This window comes from Theropithecus gelada, chromosome 15 (genome assembly GCF_003255815.1).
Source record: "Theropithecus gelada isolate Dixy chromosome 15, Tgel_1.0, whole genome shotgun sequence".
In the NCBI taxonomy this organism is placed as follows: domain Eukaryota; kingdom Metazoa; phylum Chordata; class Mammalia; order Primates; family Cercopithecidae; genus Theropithecus; species Theropithecus gelada.
The window spans coordinates 91,198,387-91,215,126 of NC_037683.1; the positions used below are offsets into that span (position 1 = coordinate 91,198,387).

Sequence of the window (16,740 nt, forward strand, 5' to 3'; positions counted from 1 at the left end):
CTCCTGGAAATATTAAGTGATTATAGCCAGATTATTATTCAAAATATATGAAGAATAATGTTAAAATGTAACATTAATAATGTTAAATGTTAAACTAATAATGTTAAAATGTAACAAATAAAAAATGAACAACTCAATTAAAAATGCTCTAAAATTTTCTAATGTGACGAAGATATGTACATCTGTTCACCTCACTAAAGTAGATATATAGAAGGCAAATAAACATAAAAAGATGTTCTGTATCATATGCCATTAGGGAAATGCAAATAAAAACCACAATGAAATACCACTACACACCTATTACAATAGCCAAAATCCCAAACACCGACCACATCAGATGCTGGTGGGCATGTAGAGCAAGAGAACTCTCATTCATCACTGGTGGGAATGATAACTGGTACAGTCACTTTGGAAGACAGTTTGGCAGTTTCCCTTAAAAAAACTAAACATACTCTTACCATATAATCCAGCAATCATGCTCCTTGGTATTTAACTAAAGGAGCTGAAAACATGTACACACAAAAACATGCACATAAATGTTTACAGCTTCATTCATAAAACTGCCAAAACTTGGAAGCAACCAAGATGTCCTTCAGCAGGTGAATGGATACACTGTGTTACATCTAGACAATGAACTATTATTCAGTACTAAAAAGTAATGATGAAGCCATGAAAAGACATGGAGGAACTTCAAAAGCGTATCAGGAGAAGCCAGATGGAAGAAGCCAATCTGAAAAGGCTACAAACTGTGTGATTCCAACTACTAGCATTCTGGAAAAGGGAAAACTATGAAGACAGTAGAAAGATCAGTGGTTGCCAAACGGCAGGAGGAAGGGAGGAATAAATAGAGCACAGAGCATTTTCAGGGCAGTGAAACAATTTTGTACAACACTATAATGGTAAATATATAACATTTTACATTTGTCAAAACCCATCAATCATACACCTAAAGGGTAAATCCTAATCAAGCATACACCTAAAGGGTAAACTGGGTGATAATGATGTATATATGTAGTTTCATTGATTGTAACAATTTGTCACTCTGGTTCCAGATGCTGATAGTGGGGAAGGCTATTCCTGCATGTGGGGTAGAGGATATAGGGGAAAATCTCTGTACTTTCTGTTCAGTTTTGCTGTGAACCTAAAATTCCTCTAAAACATAAAGTGTGTGTATACAAAATTAAATAGCGGTAATAACTGTACAGTTCCGTGAACATAGGAAAGTCACTGAATTGTACATTTTAAAATGGTACATTTTTTGGTATATGAATATACCTCAATAAGCTGTTATGTTTTTAAAACTCAATTTAATATTTTGTACTTCCTTTATAGCTGGCTGTTCTGTCTCTACAGACTCTGTTTCTTTCACTTCGTCTTTCCTTCTCACGTTGGTCCCAACCTCTTCAAGTCACCGCCTGCTTGTGTGGTCTCCCACTGCTGCTCTGACCTTGCTGCTGCCACTGCCTACCTTCCCACTGCTCAGTTCTCACTACTTAGGAAAACACAGATCTTGTTCTGTCTTCTAACCCAGGGCTGAGAGGCAGGATACTAGCACTTCTAGTTTGCTTCCTGTATAACTGCACTATTTTGGCACAGAGAACTTATGAATTTAAAAAAGCATTATTTTTGAGCCAGATATGGTGGCTCATGGCTGTAATCCCAGCTCCCAGCTACTTGGAAGCTGAGGTGAGAGGATCGTTGGAGCCCAGCAGTTTAAGGACAATGTGGGCAACATAGCAAGACTCTGTCTCTTAAAAAAAATTCTTGATGGCAAAAGGAATAAATTATCAGAAACATATAAAAATTTCAAACTAATAACACACATAATAAAGAAGCCTCAAAAATAGAGTAGAAGTATGGAATTAAAAGAAGAAATACGTAAGTTTACAATTACAGTGGGAGATTTAAAAATAAGTCATTGAGGGGAAAACAAATGCACATTTTGTTTTTCAGAGGGCTTTATTTTTTTTTCTACAAAAAAGTGAGTGGATAGTTCTTCCTTTTCTCCCCTGCCAGAGATCCATTTTGGTATACTTTTATGAGCCAACCAAGCTGTGCAAAATACTTTCATGACACAAGATTTGGAAGGTAATTTGACATTATATCACACAGTGTATACAATTTATATTTTACATATATTTTTATTTTATTCTATTTAAGATAAATGTGTATCTTAAAATAAAAGTTTAATATTTTTCTATTTTCCCTAGAGTTCCCAAATTACATAAATGGGTAATTCCTACCCAAATGATCTCAGTATTGACAAAAAAATTTTATGTCAGTGGTTAGGTACAAACGTTTATGATGTTACAATGTTTTTATTAATAGTATTTTTTCAGTGTATTCAGAATTGACAAAATTTATAAAATGTGAAACGATGCAGATAATATAACTGAAAAACAAAAATAGGTATGCTAAAATATCTACTTATAAAATATATAGGTTATACACTATAATTGGGGGGAAAGATTCCTTAAGAAGGACATGATAAAAGACAAACTTTAAAAGACTGATAAATTCAATGTAGTGAAAAGGCAAGTCACGAAGGAGCAGAAGTTATTTGAAAAGTGAACTTAACAAGAGACGTGCATCACTGATTTATAAAGAATTCCTCTATGTTAATAATAAAAAGGGCAGATCAATCGAACACTGACATAGAATAAGCACTTCAAAAATATTTCCCATGGCAAAGTACTCAATCTGATTTTAAATAGGGAAAGACAAATTCACACCACAATGATATGCTATTATACACCCAACTGAATGTCTGAAATTTAAAAGCCGATCTACGCTGTCTAAGGTATGGATCAAATAGAACACATACACACTGTTGGTGGGAGTGCCAACTCTTCCAGTGTTTAAACTGTTTGGCAGTGTCGTTGGGCTGAATAGTGACTCTCAGAAAGGTATGTCTATGCCCTAACCCCAGAACTTGTGAATGCAATCTTATTTGTCAAGAGGGTCTTTGCTGTAAGGATCTTGAGATGAAATCATCTTAGATTATGTGGGTGGGCCTTAAATCCCACCCACATTTGTAGGACAAGTCCTTAGAAGACATGGAAGAGGAGAAGGTGAATACAGAGGAGAAGGCCATGTGAAGACAGAGTCAGAGATAGGAGTTGTGCAGTCACAAGGAATGCCAACAGTCACCAGAAGCTGGAAGAGAAAAAGAAGAGATTCTCCTCTAGAGCCTTTGGAGGAATTTTAGCCCCGCCAACACCTTGATTTCAGACTTCTAACCTCCAGAACTGGTTTCTGTTGTAACCCACTGAGTTTGCGGTGCTTTGTTTCAAGGGTCCTAGGAAGCTAACACAGGCAGTATCTACCACAGCTGAACATATGTATTCCCTGTGAACCATCGCAGGGAGCTGCTGATAATATCTATTTCTTATGGTGGATGGTAACTACATGGATGTGTTCACTTTGTGACAATTCATCAAGCTGAATACTTACAATCTGTATACTTTTCTATACATGTATATGCCAATAAAAACATTAAAAACAATAAAAATAACTGTCAGTATCTGACAGTTCCTGTCAGTTAACTGATCATGCAGACAAGAAATTAAAATTTAAATAATTCAATTAGTTTATTATAAAAGACATAATACAGAACTGCACCCCAAAATGTGAAATCACAATTTGAAGCACTTGTGAAGTACTTATTTGATGGGCTGATTTTAAAATTCAAATAGAAGAGTAAAGGACAGACAACCAAGAAAACTCCAAAGAACAAGATGGACAGATTTCAATTACTAGATATTAAGATTATTATAACTAGTGATCTGATAACTTTTATATTGGTATAGCAGAAGCAGATCAACCAAACAGCCCAGAAAAAGACTCGTGTGCATAATAAAGCTTGATACATGTCACATGTATCATTAATATCAATGGGAAGGAGCACAATTAGAAGAGTTAACAAGCCGGGCACTGTGGCTCACGCCTGTAATCCCAGCACTTTGGGAGGCCGAGACAGGCGGATCATGAGGTCAGGAGATCGAGACCATCCTGAATAACACGGTAAAACCCAGTCTCTACTAAATACAAAAAAATTAGGTGGATGTGGTGGCGGGCACCTGTAGTCCCAGCTACGTGGGAGGCTGAGGCAGGAGAATGGCGTGAACCTGGGAGGCGGAGCTTGCAGTGAGCTGAGATCACACCACTGCACTCCAGCCAGGGGGACAGAGCGAGACTCCGTCTCAAAAAAAAAAAAAAAAAGAGTTAACAAATTAAAAAATACATCTGCTTAAAGGCCCCAGAGAACTAAAAGGTAGTGAAGAATTACCAGGCCAAGGTTTGGGAAAGAATAGGTCTAGAGAAGTGAGCCCAGCATTTGGGGTCAATTTTCCCATGGAGGTATTTGCTGATTCTGGAAGCAGCAGCTGAGAGGCTGAAGGGATGGGACTCTAGTGAAGCATCTTTGCATTGCACTACGGCTATTCACCAGGAAGATATGCCTGAGTAAACAGGCACAGGTACGGACTACAGCTCAGCTACCTAGTCACCAGAAGGCTAATGGAACAGACTGATAATGCCAAGGGTTGACAAAGATGTGAAATGACAGGAACTTTCAGACATTGCTGAGAGGGTAAATTTGTTCACTTATTGTGGAAAATACTTTGGTTTTATCTATTAAATCTGGAGGTATGCTTACTCTATGTGCTTGTAATACTACTACTAGGTACATATCCACCAGAAATGTACACCTATGTGCAACAAGAGACACATAACTGAGCATTCACATCAGCATTATTTGTAATAGCCCCAAACTGGAAAAACACCCAGAAAGTCCATCAATAGTAAAATGGGTAAATAAATTGTGGAATTTTCATGCACAAGAATAGTAGATGACAGTATAAATGAGTGAATTACATAGAATGCATTTACCTTACAGACATAATATTGAGCAAAAGAATCCAAACACAAAAGAAAATACACTATTTGCTATCCTTTATATAAAAGTTTAAAATAATATACTGTCTATACAAGGTTAAAAAATACACTACTTGATTCTCTTTGTATAAAAGTTAAACACAAGTTAAAACTAAACTATGGTATTTAGGGAAGCATACTTAAGTGTTAAAACTGAAAAGAAGGGGGAGGGGGAAAAACTAACAAGAAAAGGAAAATAATTACCTGAGTGAATAGTGGCTACCTGGTAGGAGAGGGCACCTGCAAGCATCAATGGTCTTGGCAAAGTTCTATTTCTTGACAGGGGTGTTAAACAGATGTTTGCTTTTGTGATAAACCACTGCTGTATATTTTGTGTGTACTCTTCTTTATCTGTGTGTATTTCACAATTAAAAAGGTAAAAAAAGTGGAAAAAGATGGATGAACTTCCCATTCAATAAATGGTACTGGCACAACTGATAGAACAATAGCAAGGAAGTATTAAATCCTTACTTCCTGCCATGCATAAAATCAATTATATGTATGCAGGAAGCCTATGAAAAGCACAACCTTATAAATTTTACTAGAAAATGAGAGATTATATCTTCATATTCTTAGTGAAGAAAAAGAAATCTTGAAGAAAATACAAAAATATAACCAATAAAGAAATGAGTGAGTTGATCACATTAAATTAAAACCCTTCTGTTGGCCATGCGCAGTGGCTCATGCCTGTTATCCCAGCACTTTGGTAGGCGGACGCAGGTGGATGACCTGAGGTCAGGTGTTCAAGACCAGCCTGGCCAACATGGTGAAACCCTGCCTCTACTAAACACACAAAAATTAGCCAGGAATGGTGGCGGGCACCCTGTAATCCCAGCTACTCAAGAGGCTGAGACAGGAGAGTCGCTTGAACCCGGGAGGCGGAGGTTGCAGTGAGATAAGATCACACCGTTGCATTCCAGCCTGGGCGACAAGAGTAAAACTCCGTCTCAAAAAACAAAACAAGACAAAACAAACCCCAAACCCTTCTGAAAAATAAACAAAACGAAAAAGACAAACCATGTAGTGACAGATAATTTCCGTATGTGTAACAGTATTTCCAGAAGACATTTTCAATTGTGTATATATAAAAAACAAAAAGACAACTCCATTACGGGTTGGGGTGAGAGGGAGACCAAGCAAGACAAAGAAAAGGTAATGTGCATTACAAACAACCCAACTGCCTGAGGAGCATGTGAAACACAGCAGGGAATATTCACGTAACAGGGTGATATGGTAGTTTAAATAAATGAAACAGAGTCACGTGTAGCAACATGAAAAAAAACTCAACAACAATTCTAAGTGAAAAAATACCAAACTGCAAAATGAAACCATTTTAATAAAATGTATAATCATGCATAATATTTAGAATCCAGTATCGCTCAGTGACACATACACACGTAGTAAAAGAGTGAAAAACTACGGCTAGGAATGATAAATGCCAACATGAGGCCAGTGGCTTCTGGGGAAGAGGAACAATGAATGAGGGAGGGCTACACATGGTCTTTAATTTTATCTGTATCATTTTACTTGTGTGAAAAATGAAGACTGGAAGCAGGTAGGTCAAAATTTTAAGTTCTCTGTAATTATATACTCTTTTCTCTCACTCAAACAGTAATAGAAGTAAACAAAACCCATTTTCTGTGCTATTCTAAGTTTCATGCTTGTATTAAGCTGTGTATTTAGACCACACATATTAGCCCATCACACACTTTCATGTTATGGCACTGTCATTGAGGGAAGCTAAAGAAACAGCCCTTATGAATTCTAACATTTGGTTCCCTCGAGGGATATTATCCTGAATCTGATTTACTTCCTTCCATGGCATCTCCTTCTCAAGCTGCAGGAGAAGTCACCTGCGTCTCAGTACTGAAGAAGTTAATTTGAGTAACTATTTGCTTTTTATGTTAATGACACAGTGACTCTTGTAACAGGCCTTGATTATCTCCTTTCATTGGTTGCTAAGAGATGCTTGATTAAATCTGTGGCCTACCTTTAGGAAAGGTACACAATTGTGTGATTCATATTTTAATTCTTAATCTCATCATCCAATCCTTACTGTCCTTTCATCCAGATTTTTCATGTGATTTATTTTATCCCACTGGGCATGGAATATATGGCTACACACAAAATAACATATAACCATAAAAATAAATTTTGACAAATTTAATTACCTTAAAACTTATAACTTCAGTTCATCAAAAGATACCATGAGGAGAATAAATGGCAAGCTACAAAGTGGAAGAAGATACTTGTAATACATGCACAAAAGGCTCACATCCAAAGAAAATAAGAAACTCCTATAAATTAGTAAGAAAAAGACAACCCAAAGGAAAAACGGACAAAGTTGGTAAATGGTAGAGCTACAATTCTCAAATTGAAGTCTTATTTTATTTTACCTTTTTTAAAAAAGTATCATTTAAATTATTATTGCTAATGCTATTACCTAGTGACAATGACAATCACTGTGTACACCTTAGCCTTGGTAGAAAATCTTCCAAATTCCTTTCCTTTTTGCAAAGGGGTGAATAATCATCCACATAATAATTTTATACTCATAATTAGTTGTAATTACAAATCTTGCATTATATTAAATATACTATTCCACAATCGGCCTTTTTCACATAACATAATTCATCTTTAAAAAAAAGCTACTGCATAGATTATACTGTATAAATTCAATGTAAATTCTTTAAAACCTTTCCAAATTTTATGCATACAAAAAGCGTTCATGTGTGTCTGCTTCCTATACCCCGAGCAGCACTAAGTCCAGGTCTCTGATTCAAACTCGTAATTGGGTAATCAGAAAACTTCCTTCTAGCATAAGGGAAGCAAGGAGAACAAAGAGTTGAAGAAGGAGTACAATAATGAGGAAAGAAAAAAGCCAAAGAATGAAAGGTGAGAGGAGGAGTTTAAAAAAGGGACAAGTGACTGAAAATGAACAAAGTAATGAGGAAACAGGAAAGAGGTTAAATATAAAAGCTGGGTGTCTTTCAGGAATAGCCTTATGAATCAGGTCATGAATCTGAGCCAAGTGTACCAAAGGCCTAATTTGATTAAGATTCGATAAAGGCGGGCTTGATTCAATTCAATTAACGATCAGAGACCAGGTATCTTAACCTAAGCTTTTACTTTTAACTACTTATAAATGTTCTTTAGTTCTTTCCTTTGGGGTTTGAGTTTTTTTCTCCTCAATTTTTAGTCAGGCTTTCCCCCCAAAAGCTGAATATCATTTGAAAAAAATTCCCAAAAGCTCACTCAACAATTTTTAGGGCAGAACAAAGTACATGTTTCACACTTTTTAAAGAAAATGTTCAAATTTTGATTGCATCTGAGTAACTTCAAAATGGCTTCATTTAAAAACCTACTAGAAGAGACATATCCAAAGGAAATGCACATTTTAGACTGTTTTAAGATAGTTCAAAATCAAATGAGCAATACAGGAACTCTAAATTACTGGTAAAGGATCGCTGGCTTGTCTTACTACCAATCTGTGTAAGAAGAACTTAGAGGTAGAGGAGAGTTACTTCAACTCCTTCACGAAAGGGCAGGATTTTCATTCTACTTCCACCCTCTTTGCTGCCTTATAGCTCCTCTTGCTTTTTCTTTAAGTTTGTCTCTAACATCTAGAAGACACTGTGAGGGAGGGAAAAGAAAGCTGGTCTGGAAGGGCAGGGGACCTGGTCTGCAAGGGCAGGGGACCTGGCCTTGAGTGACCTTGGCCACAGGCCATCTCTCCATTCCTGTAACCTCATCATTATGACGCACATCAGCAAACCTGATTTGTCCCCTCCATGGGGAGGTCAGCTGGTAGATTCCGATGAGTAATAGCTTCAGCAAGTTTTGGGTATAAAGTGCTAAGGTATTATAAACATCTACGCTCTCCTTTTACTTTATCAATTGAGCAACTTCAAAAATCAGGTTTGAAGGATGAGTAAATGTTTATGGGAACCAAGGTCAGGGAATCCACCTTGATCAAAGGAGGGCCTAGGGTACGGAGAACTATCTTGAGTTTTAATAAAATGATAACACAATTCCTCATGACCATTTCAAGATGATTAATAAATTCAAAGCTCACATTCAAAAAGGACATGGAGGAGAAAAAGATCTCAGCCTTTGTGATTCTACAAAGAGCTTAGCCTGGAAGACGGTCACTGAGACAATGTCTGAGAAAACATCTTTGCAGTAGTGCTCAGCTATTCGTGAAACAGAAAATCAGAAAAATAAAGACTAAAAGGCAGTGTTTGGATACACACTGATAAACTAAAATATGTTACAAGCATGTCTTAGTGTGTGCTTTGGGCTTTCAGGAGCACTGAAATCATGTACCCATGAAAGGATTACAGCAGAATAGTGGACTCCATGCTGGTGTGTTATCACAGGAAAAATAAGACAGCAAAGGGAATACACAGATGAACAAAGTTCTACCACCCTGGGTATTCTAGCCACTACTTGATAATGTATTTCCTTCTTTGAAGGAAAAAAGACATTCATTCCCCAAACAATAGAAAGGCTGAGAATCTAGGCAGAAAAAAGACCTACATAAAATTATGAAGATTAATATATAAGGTTTTAGAAATATTAAAAAGCAAAAGCAATAATCTAAAATGCTTCCCTTAGCTGCTTTTGTCTGTGGTCTGCAATGCATTTTCCAGTTTCCTGGGATAGAAAGAAAAGCTGTCAGAATCCATTCCTAGGTTTTTCTCACAAATATATACCAAGGGAGGGAGGCACAACAAAGTCTGTTTTGGATTAAAGTTATGAACATTAGACTTCTAAACCAAGAACAAAATGTTTCTGGAGCTTATTTCGTTTTGTCTTACCGAAACCAAAAAATCTGGGGAAACTAGAATTCTGTAGTTCCGAATTTTCTTAATGATTAAGGAAGCTGAGAGGCAATGATATTATCATACATTAGTACAACTGGGGGAAAAAAAGGGATAATGCGACTACATGGCAACATTAAAAAATATTTTTGACAGTACTTCCTAATTATAGACGGTGACAGCTGTGGCTAACATGGATGAAGCAATTAATGAATAGTACTTTTCTCATGATCCCATACTATCATCAGGCTTGACTAGAGGGCTCAGAAAGGAACAACATATAAGTTGACTTTTATCTTATAGAATTACCTAGACTTTCAAAAGATTCACAAGTAATAAGGGAGTCCAAATGAAAAAATGATAGCTTTATTATTTTAATTTGTAACTATTTAAAAGGAGCATAAGGCATCACCATAGGAATCAAAGGAACTGGGACAATATTTTTAGACGTTCTTAGTACCTGTACATTGAATGTCAAGTTACTGTGGGAACTTTAATTATGACACATGATAATAAAAACTATGCCATTTTATTCTAATTAACATAATACACTTTTATATAAAAATCTAGTCACTATTAGCTATGTCTGATGAAAAATGGAATAAATGATCTGTAATGTTCAGATAACTGAAGAACCAGATTCAATTCGGTTGAACTGAATTAGTTTATGAGCTGCCAAAGGAATCTACTTTCTTTTCCATTTTGATAATTTTAAAGTGGTAAAATGCTAAGTATTAAATCATGACATATTATTTCTTCATATATATAATACATTTATCTTGTGTAAAATGTGTGTTGATAAACACTTATCCTCCTCTAGCTATAATGTAAACATCAGAAATAAGTTCACATTTGCTTCTTATATCTCTTGTGTAATTGATAAATGCAAATTTTATTTTATTGGATGGCAAATTAAAGAAGAGATATGACAACCTACATAGCAAAGGCTTACCTTTCCCCATATGGCTTATTTTGACCAAAAGCACATCTAGTTTATAAGGTCTTTTAGTGGAGAGTTGATTTTTTTCCCCATTTTTGTGTCTTTTTAGATACTCTGGTACCCAGCATATAGTAGGGAAGCCCTCAGAATATTTTTTTGTCTTGATACAACATTAAAAAAAATCAGAAGTGTTAGAATAGATCTGCTCCCAAAATATGTAGTATGTTTAAAATACTACATCCAGGAATTATGTAACAACAAACAAGCACAGACATAAAGATATACAGATAGAGATATCATAGCTAAAATTCTGACAGTAACTGCCTAATATCGTGGTAACTTACTGTCGTATATTGTAGCATGCTTTTAGGCACTTTGCTTTATAGTTATTGGGGGCAACCGAATGATAAAGAAGCCTCATTCTTAAACAGAAGTTATTTGGCTGACTCCAAAGCCGATATACTCGCAACTCAGGAATGATTCTGAAATGCATCAACAGGTAACTCTCGGTTCTATATGAGACATTGGTTCATGGAAACTTTATCAATCCTATACATAAAAGAAATACTATAGAAGCTTGGATATGTATTTTAATGGAGATATTAATACTGGCAGAAATAATATTTAAAAGAACAAGTCAGGAATTCTTGTGTACCTAAAAAACGTACTGTATTAAAAACATAATATGCTAGATCCTATTTTAGTCAGCAAATGGGGATCTCTCACTTCATTCTTTTTTTCTACCCTGTTATTAGGATATTTAATATTTATTATTAACCTATCACACTGCAAACTCTGCCTCTAACAGGGTATCAATGGTGTCTTCTCTGTTCCCCCAACACACACACACACACACACGCACACAACTACAGCTCAGAAGCACGGATTTCTACATCCCTTAATTATCTTCCATAATCAACTGATTCATAGTCAGGTCTTTACCATCCTCAAAATCCACATTTACACCTATTAAGTTTCCCTGTAAATGGGAGGAGATAGCAATACTGAATTCGTTCTCCAGACAGGCATATTAAGGACACTTCTTCAACTGCTCTCTGCTTAATAGAGACAAAATTATGCAGCAGCCTACAGAATTCTATAAGAGCAGAAAGGCCGCCTCACCAAGACATTCCATGGCTCATAATGAACTGATTTAGAGCCCAGCTGCAAAGTCATTCACATTTGCCAAGAGAGATTTTGAGTACTCTTTGGGACACACCCATCACACAAACAATGATTTAAACAAAATGAAAACAAAACAAAACAGGATGACTCACTCCAACACTCCCAGTTCTATCCTGTAGGAGGAAGACTATAAAACGATCTGATGATTAGCCTAGGATTTCCATGTTATTTTCATTTTTTAGAACCTCTGCATAGTGTTAAAAAGTATCAAATAGGCTCTAATTAGATTTGAACACACAGACCTGCTCATACATCTGACAGAAGAGCTTGCCACTTTGAGTGTACCATGTGGTAACAGGATTATTTTTGGTTATTTTAAAAGTCTTAAAATCAAATTTCAAGAAAGCAAAGAAGTCAGTTCACTCCATTCCCCATACCCTACTTCCTATCATTTACTTGTATCAGATAATAAAATGATAATCCATTGCCTGTCTAAAGAACACTTACCTCATTGTCTGACTCCACGAGAACTTGATCATATTCACTAAGCGCTACTAGAAACATGATAGAGGTGACATTTTCAAAGCAGTGTATCCATTTTCTTCTCTCTGACCTTTGGCCCCCTACATCGACCATTCTGCAAGGTTAACAATACTCATATTAATAACATGTAAAACTAAAAAGTCAACATAAATATAGCACTACTTACAAACTTGGGGAAAATATTCTCTTGAATCACAATGATCATCCAAGTCAATTCAATTAATACTTATTGAATAATTACTAATTTCCTATTACCTAATATTCAAAGTCAAGACATTCTGGGTAAGACATCATGATGGTTTTAAGAAAGTTATCAGTGTGTACGAAAACCGTAACACTGTAAAAAAAAATCCTTATCTGTGCCAAGCAAAATGGTATTTTATTTAATGAAGAACTGAAGAGTCCAAAACTGAATGAGTTTTGTGTTAAGCCCTACTGGCAAATACTGAACTTCAGTTTCTTTTCCTATAAAATCGGAAAACAGATCCTCATGTATTTTTTATGGATGCTAGATATGACTACAAGTACACTTAAAATATGTGACATGCTATACATTTCAATATGGGTGCTATGATGCTTCCACTAAATGCAGATACGACCCCACTCAGCCTTCATTAGCAGAGTAGGCATTTTGGGCAATTTTTTCTTCCCAATATTGATAAGAATTTGGCACAGGTCTAGCCATGTCAGGTCACTTACTGGAAATGAAGTGTGAGTGAATGAAGATACTACAAGGTACAAGATGGAAGCCATCATGTGAACCATTTCAATCATTTGTTTTTAACACATCAATTCTGTGCCAAATTATTGCTCAGAAACCAACACTGACATCAATTAATTTGAGTGACAATGTATGTGTGAAAATATCTAGCAATGCTTGGCACTATGTCAAAGTTTGTCCAAATTGTTGAATCTGTATCTTGGATGAACTGTACACAATGTTCACAGGAAAAAAATAGTCACAGAGAATGAGCGGTTTAGGTACAAAAATTTGAAAGTAGGGCTCTTTAAACATTTGTTTAAAACTGCAGTCGCTCCTGGTGTTTTCCTGCCTCCTGGCATTAACCTAAACTAAGAACTCAAGGATCTTCTAAGTGACTGCTCATAAGCCTAGTAAGGCACAGGAGACAGATCTAAGGGGCAAAACAATGGATCCAGGGAGATCCACGTACTATGGACATCGAAGTCAAAATTCTTAGATCTTCAGAAGTATTAAAATGCTGGCTCTTCCCCAATGCCAAGGCGTGAATAATATGCTACTAATTTACATGAAATCCTCATTCCATGAAACTCTATCACACTGGGCCCTAAAAGATGCTTCTGATGGTGGTGGAAAATTATACTTCTAAGCCATTACTTTTACTGTAGTGGCAAAAAAACGTACTTCAAAAGCTAGTGTACAAACCATGGAAAAAACAACATGTAATTGTAATCTGGTTTCAGAATCCACTAATTGCGAAGCAATAAGTAGATGAAAATCCCCATGAAATGCAATGTTTTCTAAAAATATTTTGTAACATGGAGGAAGGAGATCTGGGTGTCTCAAATTAAAGATTTCTAAATCTATACACTATAAACTTAAAACGTAAGTAATATAGAATGCTGGAGCTACAAGGAACCCTGGGGATCATCTAATGCAATACAACCATTTTATAGATTAAAAAACTGAGGCTCAGAAACAGTTTCAAAATGCCACCTGCTTTGTGGCAATATCTATTAGAGCAATGTATGGCAGCCAGATTTGACCTCAGGTACAGAGGCCGATTAGAAGAAAACACAGTGTCACGGCAAGGAATGAAGGTGGGCCTGCTAATCAGAATCACTTGGCAGAGTGACACAGGAGATAATAACTTCTACTTCATAACCAATATTGCACACATCCATCTTCAACGGGGCGGGCACTCCTAGAAAATCAACTCTCCACACTCCAAGACACATTCTCATTTCTCAAAGCACCATGTAGTTTGTATTCTAACTAAAAGTAGAACTGAGTGATTGCGTAATAAGAGATCGAATGAAAGTACATCAGTATTGTTTATTTTTTCTCATCCTAAACACAAAACAACAGAATGCTTCTGTTGAAGTATTATCCAGACAGAACAGCAGCAGTGAGAGATGAGGTAATAAATTTCATTCTATTTTGCTAGGTAAATGTAGACTAGGTTAATTAACCCATTTTCAAAATCATGTATTTCAAAATTTTTTAAGCAACATATTTTATGAACACAAAATATCACATATTATTCTTGCTACTGAAAAATTTTGCATTGGTACCAGAGGACCCGGGGAAAACACCAGCATGAAAACTTCTGACACTATATAATTTGTGCTTGACAACACCGTAAGATCATTCATAGCTTACATAATTCTAAAAACATATCCATTGTCCTTACAGTTAAAATGATTGCCCAAGAAATTACAGTTAAGACCAATGGTTTATTAACTGATTTTACTCAATCACAAGCAAAACTAAGATTTTTACTGATTTCTTAGTGATTTAAATTGAAATGCCAAATGTTCCAGGACAGTACACCTTTCTCCTTTTTTTTTTTTTTTTTTTTTGATATGGAGTCTCACTTTGTAACCCAGGTTGGAGTGCAGTGGTGCAATCTCGTCTCATTGCCTCCTGGGTTCAAGTGATTCTCTCACCTCAGCCTCCCAAGCAGCTGGGATTACAGGCGCCCGCCAGCACGCCCAGCTAATTTTTGTATTTTTAGTAGAGAAGGAGTTTCACCATGTTGGCCTGGCTGGTCTCAAACTCCTGACCTCAGGTGATCCACCCACCTTGTCCTCCCAAAGGGCTGGGATTACAGGCATGAGCCACTGCGCCCGGCCTCCAGTACATCTTTCTGTTGTTTCCTCCTTCAGGAATATGTCATTTTATTTGTGTAACTAATAATAATTGGTAAAAAGGCTATCTTGTTTTAAAGCCTATACATGATTCCAGTATTTATAGAGTTTACCAAATGTACTCAAGGCATAAAAAGCTGGGAAATAGGTTTTATGGACTCAATTACTACCTGAAAATGACACTTTGTAAGTCAAAGGGGTATTCGATGATCCCTGTGGTGGGGACTCGAACTCTAAGCACATCTTGTTGCGTAGGCAGGTAGGCAGGGTCAGCTACGCGGTCCAAGTCATTAAGATAGCTAGAGGAGGGAAGACACAATGAGAATGTCAGTGACACCATCACACCAAAGCTGTCTACGGAAAGGGAAGGACAAAAATGAGCCCTAACAGAGAAGTAAAGAAGAGAAAGAAAAATATCAGAAAGTGGTAGAGAAGTCTGTGGAAAAGAAAGATAAAGTCAACCTTCCATTACTGGAAGGTTATCCATCCATGGATTACATACACACCATAGTTCTCATTTATTCTCTTATTATCAATTAGAACTCATACTCCCCAGAGACAGGGGGTGGGAGAAAAAGAAATTCAAATTAGTTTCCTATTCTCTACTTGTTTAGTAGGCTTGGTTGCCAAAGCAGAAGATTAAAACAGTTTTTAAGATAACAGAGTTGCACATAAGGTCAGAATGCCTTTTTTTTTTTTTTTTTTTTTTTTTTGCAGAACGTCAGAGTCTTCCTGGAATGAATTTCATTATTCCCCTAAGAGAAGACAGCATGCTACAGTGTCCTAAATTCTGTCCAGAGCCTAAGTCATTCATGATTAATGTGAAGCCATGACATTTCTAATTACTGCAGTAATAATGTGTCTTAAGGTCAGATATTCCCGATGTTTGGAGTCACCACACCTTAACTTCACATTTATCTGGTTTTATGATACTTGATACTTTTCCCTTCCCTTAAAACCCTTTACCCAGCTTCCCCAAACAATAACATCTTACATAACCATAGTACATTATCAAAACCAGGAAAATGACACTGATACAATACTATTAACAAAACTACAGCCCTTATGAATTTCATCCGTTGTTACATACTCACATGCTATATATTGTATATGTGTATACAGTCATCCCTCAGTATCTGTGAGCGACTGGACCCAGGACCTCCTGCACATACCAAAATCCCTGGAGGCTCAAGTCCTCCATATCAAATGGAACAGTATCTGCATATAATGTATGCATATGCATAGTCCTCTCCTGTACTTTAAATCACCTCTAGGTTACTTAAAATGTAAATGCTATGTGAATAGTTGTTATATTGTAGTGTGTAGAGAACAATGACGGGGAAAAGTCTGTACGTGTTCAGTAAAGATACAATATTTTTCTGAATATTTTTGATCCATAGGTTGTTGAGTTCACAAACGCAGAACCCACAGATACAGAGGGCTGACCGTATTATGGGGGGTATCTATTTCTATGAGATTTTATACGTAGAGATTTGTGTAATACCACCACAATCAGGACACAGA

The 16,740-nt window shown here is 36.4% G+C and overlaps 1 protein-coding gene across 1 annotated transcript in view; it reads right to left on the reverse strand.

Annotated features, from left to right (window-relative positions):
* Positions 1-16,740, reverse strand: part of GNAQ (G protein subunit alpha q) — a 323,836-nt gene that overhangs the window by 67,069 nt on the left and 240,027 nt on the right. Inside the window, exons 4-5 of the mRNA XM_025359109.1 lie at positions 15,387-15,515; positions 12,331-12,460 (exon numbers count right to left, since the gene is read on the reverse strand). Of these exons, the coding sequence (XP_025214894.1) occupies positions 12,331-12,460; positions 15,387-15,515 (259 nt within the window). The remainder of the gene's footprint in view (positions 1-12,330; positions 12,461-15,386; positions 15,516-16,740) is intronic.